The sequence below is a fragment of the Anguilla anguilla genome, chromosome 3, assembly GCF_013347855.1.
Source record: "Anguilla anguilla isolate fAngAng1 chromosome 3, fAngAng1.pri, whole genome shotgun sequence".
Lineage (NCBI taxonomy): Eukaryota > Metazoa > Chordata > Actinopteri > Anguilliformes > Anguillidae > Anguilla > Anguilla anguilla.
Window position 1 is genome coordinate 70676857 of NC_049203.1, and position 6413 is coordinate 70683269.

General features: G+C 50.0%; 1 protein-coding gene across 1 annotated transcript; it reads left to right on the plus strand.

Annotated features, from left to right (window-relative positions):
• The first annotated feature begins 156 nt into the window (after positions 1-156).
• On the plus strand, positions 157-4903 carry LOC118223835 (kelch-like protein 9). Its single transcript, XM_035410827.1, has 6 exons — positions 157-1272; positions 1398-1500; positions 2166-2272; positions 2492-2687; positions 2830-2970; positions 3224-4903. The coding sequence occupies exons 1-6, from the start codon at positions 346-348 to the stop codon at positions 3274-3276; spliced, it is 1527 nt and encodes a 508-aa protein (XP_035266718.1). The 5' UTR covers positions 157-345; the 3' UTR covers positions 3277-4903.
• Positions 4904-6413: the final 1510 nt, after the last annotated feature.

A 6413-nucleotide genomic window follows, 5' to 3' on the forward strand; every position in this document is an offset into this window, starting at 1 on the left:
AAATTGAAAAAATTAGGCCTATGTGTTTTCGGTAGGTGTAAGTATTAATGCAATTATCCAAATTATGCAAAGACTGACTGCATTAGTACTTAATAAATGTATGTAGTACCAGAGTAAATGCATATACAGCATGTATGACGTAGCCTATATCGTATATTCGGAACAAGCGTTCCGAATAAAATATATTATAATTTAATTCGGGAAATTCTAGTTGACACAAATTCCAGTCGTCATCAGCAAAGAAAAAAAATTATTAAAAAACTACAGTTCCCAAAAATAAAGAGAGTGGATTTCCGGGTCCATACGTGACTCTGCCCCGCCCCTTCCCATGACAACAAGAATAACATGGCTTCTAGTGTGGTATCAGGGAAGTATTCTCTCCACAACGAACAGTTTCCTAAAAGTTTACAGCAGGGCTTCCAGGAGCTCAGGGAATCCATGTGCCTTTGCGACATCCAGCTAGTCGCGGAAAACAGGAGGTTTTGGGCGCACAGGTCGGTGCTCGCCGCGGCTAGCCCCTACTTCAGGGTGATGTTCAGCAGCGATATGCGGGAGAGGACCATGGAGTCTGTGGAGCTGAAGGCGATCCCGGCTACGGGTCTGAAGTGTGCGCTGGACTTCATATACACCTCCTTGCTGCGCGCGGACTTTGACAGCATAGAGGACGTCCTTCTGGCGTCCACGCACCTGCAGGTCACGGACCTGACGGACTGCTGCGCCCAGATGCTTAAGGAATGGCTCCGTGTGGACAACGTTTTCGAAACCCTGTCTCTCTCTGAAAGATACAACCTCCCAGCATTAAACTCCCACTGTTTAGCCTTCATTTCGCAGAATCTGCATGCGGTTCTGAAGACGCGCGAAAGTTCGCTGCTACAAGTTGACTGGGAGTGCTTCTCTGGCGTGCTGAAGAGAGACGACGTCAGCCCGCTGGTCTGCGAGACTGACATCCTGGACCTCGCAATGAAATGGCTAAATTACGATTTGGGAAACCGGGAGCCTCGGTTGGAACAGCTTGTGAGGGAGATTCGGCTCGGTCTGATCTTCCCCTCGGACGTGGACTACGATTCGGAGGGCGAGCTGTGCTCCTCCGCGCGGCTGCTGAGGGAGGCGGTCCCGGAGGGCGGCGCGTACCTCCGCATGCTGTGCCGAGGGGATGCGCGCTTCCAGGCCGACGGCGCGTTCCACAACTGGTTCAAGATCAGGTCCACGCGCAAGGGCGTGCTGGCCACCTGCGGGAAAACCACCGGAAGTCTGGAATGCGGGGAGATCATGGTGGGTATAATTACGACCCGAAACAAACTTGCGCGTTCGCTGTTTACATCCCACAAAGTAAGAAGCGATTAAATAACGAGTGAGTATTCTATTTAACTGGAAAGTAATCTGTGTGATTTCTGCAGGTTTTGACGGGAAAGTGTATGGATTCGTGGGAAACGATTGGTCGCAGGAAAGCGATGTACAACCACTGCACTGTGGTGCTGGACGATTTCCTGTATCTCATCGGTAAGGGAATTACTGCTACTGTTTTACTTGTAGCTTGCATTAAAAATTGTTGTTTTGGTGGTAGCTTCGTTCACTTACGGTGTTAACCAGCAAGGTATTGTGTTGTATTACTGTTGTCTCAGTTGTGTCCCAGTCTAACAGGCACATTTGATTATGAGAGTGTGAGAGAGAGAGTATTTAGGGTTATGGCCCTTGGTAAGATGGGTAGTGTGTTCCTCCGGGCACTGAACCCATGCCCACCCGTGCAGTCGTGCCCCTGTAGTGATGTGCTGTTGTCGTGCTCCTGTAGTGATGTGCTGTTGTTGTGCCCCTGTAGTGATGTTCTGTTGTAGTGCCCCTGTAGTGATGTGCTGTTGTAGGGCCCCTGTAGTGATGTGCTGTTGTCGTGCTCCTGTAGTGATGTGCTGTTGTAGTGCCCCTGTAGTGATGTGCTGTTGTAGTGCCCCTGTAGTGATGTGCTGTTGTAGTGCTCCTGTAGTGATGTGCTGTTGTAGTGCCCCTGTAGTGATGTGCTGTTGTAGGGCCCCTGTAGTGATGTGCTGTTGTAGGGCCCCTGTAATGATGTGCTGTTGTAGTGCCCCTGTAGTGATGTGCTGTTGTAGTGCTCCTGTAGTGATGTGCTGTTGTAGTGTCGCTGTAGTGATGTGCTGTTGTTGTGCTCTGAGGGGGACAGAACTCTTGGTTCAGCGATCACCACGAGGAGGAGGCCGTGGCGTCGGTGTGGCGGTTCGACCCCCGCTTCCGCCGATGGACCGAGCTGGCAGACATGAACGTGAGTCTGCTATCCCAGCATGCACCAGTGCGCGCACACACACACACGCCTCTATCCCAGCATGCACCAGTGCACACACACACACACAGGTCTCTATCCCAGCATGGACCAGTGCACACACAGGCCTCTATCCCAGTCAGGCGTGTGGGTGTGTGGAGCTGTGTTTGGGGACTGAGGGTGTGTCCAGTTGTGACTCGCTGTGATTTTGGGTGTTGCCAGGTGCGGCGTCGACGGTTCCACTGCAGTGCGCTGGGGGGCGGGATCTATGCAGTGGGGGGGCGGGGCGAGGGGGGCCTCTTGTTCTCTGCTGAGCGCTACAGCCCCGTCCAGGACACCTGGACGCACATCCGCGCCCTGCCCCGCCCCCTGTCCAGCCACGCCGGGGCCGTGTACCAGGACCAGCTCTACATCTGCGGTAAGGCCCTATCCCAGCATGCACCAGTGCACACACAGTCTTCTATCCCAGCATGCACCAGTGCACACGTACAGGCTTCTATCCCAGCGTGCACCAGTTCAACATATATTCAGCCCTTGTGCTTGCGCGCTCTGTCCACCAGGGGGCTCCTCGGGAGAGGTGTTCTCGGATGCGCTGTTCCGCTACAGTCCGGACCGAGACGAGTGGACCAGCCTGGCGCCGCTTCACCACGCCCGAGGGTTCCACAGCATGACGGCCGTGGGAGACAAGATCTACGTCATCGGTGAGCGGCTGCTTCTGTCTGGCCTCTGTATATTTGGTGATGTCATCAGTCCTTTAACCAGATGAGGCCATTCTGCCTTGTTCATGTAAAGACGGAGGTGTTCTTTTATTGGTTCTGTTTGGTATAAATTTTGTTGTTAGAAAAGAATACCAGATCATTCTAATGTAAATGGCTGGAGTTGAGACTGCATTCATTTTCGGACACTTGCCTTCAATCTTTTAGAAAAAACGTGTATTCTGTGCTTCCTGTGCAGGCGGGGTGGTGATTGGGGGCGGTGGGGGGAGGGGGGGGGCGGTCCTACTCTGACCTGCTGGTGACGGAGTGCTACTCCCCCTGTGCGGACCAGTGGACCGAGCTGCGCCCCCTGCCTGCAGGCCACAGCCAGCACGGGGCCTCGGCCGTGGGCCATACCATCTACGTCCTGGGGGGGTTCTCCTGGACCGCCGAGGGCTTCCTCAGCACCGTGCACCTGTACGACACCGGGACCGACACCTGGGACACCGGCCCGGCCCTGCCCCGCCCGCTGGTGGGCCTCTCCAGCGCCACGCTCACCATCCCGCAAGGGCTCTGTCGGACGCACGATGATGATGTCACCACCGAGCCCGGGGAGTGATGGACCCCAAGGGCCGCTCTTCTGCAATACCAAAGTACAGCCACAGGGGGGCGCTGTGTGTGCATGCGTGTGGGGGCCGGTGGGGAGGGGGTCCTGCCGTGGTGCTGTGGTCCCTGTGGTTCTGCTCGGGAAGCACAGGTTCGAGGAGCATCAGGGATTGTGGAGCTCATTGTTCCTGTCTGAATCTCACCTGCTTGTTCATACCTGTGCTGTTCAAACCTGCAGATGCACATTTGCATATTCCCACCCAGATAATCCCCCTGCGATCTGTAACTGGCCTCTACTATCCCTCCACACTGAGGGATCAACTGGAGGAACCCAGTATTTGCTGCCCATTGTTCTCAATGCTGTGTTCACAGAGCAAAACAGCATGTGGATGGGCTCCCATAATGAGCTCAGCCAGCTGGGATGGACCATTCAGTTATTATAACAGTCTGTGCAGCTGTGATCAGGGAAGCATGATGCAGAGAAGCATGATGAAAAGTTTGTCTGATATTCTAGCCCATTAGTGCTGCATGTGTCCTGCTGATCCTAGATCAGTTTGGGATGAGGGAATCGGGCATGAGGGAGCTGTTTGATCATCACTTCCTTCATGTGCCCGACATCACTTCCTTCATGTGCCCAACATCACTTCCTTCATGTGCCTGACATCACTTCCTTCTTGTGCCCCACATCACTTCCTTCATGTGACAGAGTGCTTGCTGAGCCTGGCAGGGATTCACTCTTTCAGATCCTTTCATTCACCACCACTGCTCCCTTTGCCTGATTGTGTTGCTACGGTGACCTGATGACACAGGTGTGTTCAGGTCTCCCTGCCCTGTGGCAGATGTGCTTTTTGCAGGTGAAATTAAGTTACGGGTGTCTGAGAGAAAGTGTGTGTTTACGGACTCCTACACTAAGGGTGTACTGAGATCTGTACCCCGTGTGTGAGCTACTTTAAAGTGCTAAGAAATACACACGTGTAAATTACACTGAAGTGAGAGATCACAACGAGTTCATGCACTACACTACAGCTGAAATTCACTTATCAGGTACTGTAGCACTGAAAAGCATTTAAATGTGAATGTTTTACTACAGGGAACTACACACAAGTGTGAAATTATGTTTGAAAGAGAAATTTATCAAGCCTGTCAGTTTATGAACTGTCTACCGATTGTCATCATAGTGCACAGATTGCAACTCCACCCTTTAAATAATAAATTATGTTGTTCAGAAGATTGTAAATTATTGGCCTAAATCACCTTTGCTATGACACCTTTCTTTTGTTTTGTATTTGGCAAGACAGTGTATGACTCAAATAAAGCGCATCTTTAAAACATATATCTGTGTGAATTAACCCAACGCCTGCAGTGAAACATGTATAGTCCCGCTGCACGGGAGCATGTGGAAGCTCACGACTCCAGACGAGTGGTTTAAGAAAAGATCAATAACGGAATATTCTAGATTAATATTATAATATTAAAATCACAGAATCTGCAGTGTTGCATTTTCAGGCCACAGTAATGCCTCAGAGGCCATGGTAGTTGGGATTCAAACCCGTGATCATAACTAACTAATAACCCTCAGCTAAATATTTGCCTATTTTTGGAATGAGGCACCAGATGACGTTACTAATGTGCTTTATTTACGTTTACGAAAACTTGAAATCTAAGGGAAATCTTCTGTCCAGAAAAACTGAAGTTCTGTAATCAGAATGGGGATTATTATTAATGAAGATGAATTATGAACAGCTGTATAATTTTTTGTAAAAATGGGGACTTCCTGTGACTGGCTGAACCCGATCAAGCTTGCCCCCCCCCCCCCTCCCCTATTCCAACTGGCATGCATTAGGAAAAACATTCCCCCATTTCATCACCCCCCACCCAACCCCAGGTCCCACCCAAACCGTGCCCTACAGCCATGAGGATGAACTATCACTGGAAATTACAGTTGCGTTACATAGTAATGTAAGTAATTCACAACACACAGATAATGTTTATCTGCGGATGGCTGAATTTATCCCGTTCATGACAACTGACCGCTGTATTAAAAGCTTACAGCGTGCAGTTGGCTTTTAGCATGTGAATGTGAATGTGCTGAAATGGTGATGAATGGTTATTATGTCACGCAAATGATGATGGATGGACTTCCTGTGACTTTATCTGCACGTCCCTCCACTGTGGTGATCACACACACACACACACATACGCACATATTCACACGCGCGCGTGCACTCACGCACCCATGCACTCATGTACACACACACACTCGCACACCCACACACCCACACGCACACATACACACGCACATGCACACGCACACACACTCACACTCACATACACACACACACACACATACACTCTCCCACACGCGCACACACACACACACACACACACACACACACACACATACACTCTCACACACACACCCACACGCACACATACACGCACACACACACACACACACACACTCACAAGGCTAGTGTTGTCTGCCTAGCTTCAAATGGCAGATCCTCTCATTACTTAGTGAAAATAACTTTGCCACACTGTCTCAGCAGCTCTAAGGAGCAGAACCACAGTGTTCCTCTGGATTTAAAGGTACAGGTCGTAGGCTATTTGGGAAGCTGCATAGATAAATGGATGGTGTTTACCTTAGATTTCTGGGAAACTTTTATGAGCCAAAATTTTTTAGCTTAGCAAGTAACTTTAGTAATCCAATATCTTTATTATGTTAAATGTTCTTTGTTCTGAGTTACTCAGCGGGAAAAAATGTACTTTGCTTCTCTGTTTTGAATAATTGGGTGAAATATTTGCCTTATATCATTTTCTGTGAGTTTGGAAACCAGCATGCT

What these genes read in the sequence shown, in the direction of transcription:
- LOC118223835 (XM_035410827.1), top strand. Translation starts at nt 346, where the DNA reads ATGGCTTCTAGTGTGGTATCAGGGAAGTATTCTCTCCACAACGAACAG. An exon ending in CCGAGCTGGCAGACATGAAC is followed by an intron (nt 2,273 to 2,491) that starts GTGAGTCTGCTA and finishes GGGTGTTGCCAG; the next exon opens with GTGCGGCGTCGACGGTTCCA. An exon ending in GGACCAGCTCTACATCTGCG is followed by an intron (nt 2,688 to 2,829) that starts GTAAGGCCCTAT and finishes TCTGTCCACCAG; the next exon opens with GGGGCTCCTCGGGAGAGGTG.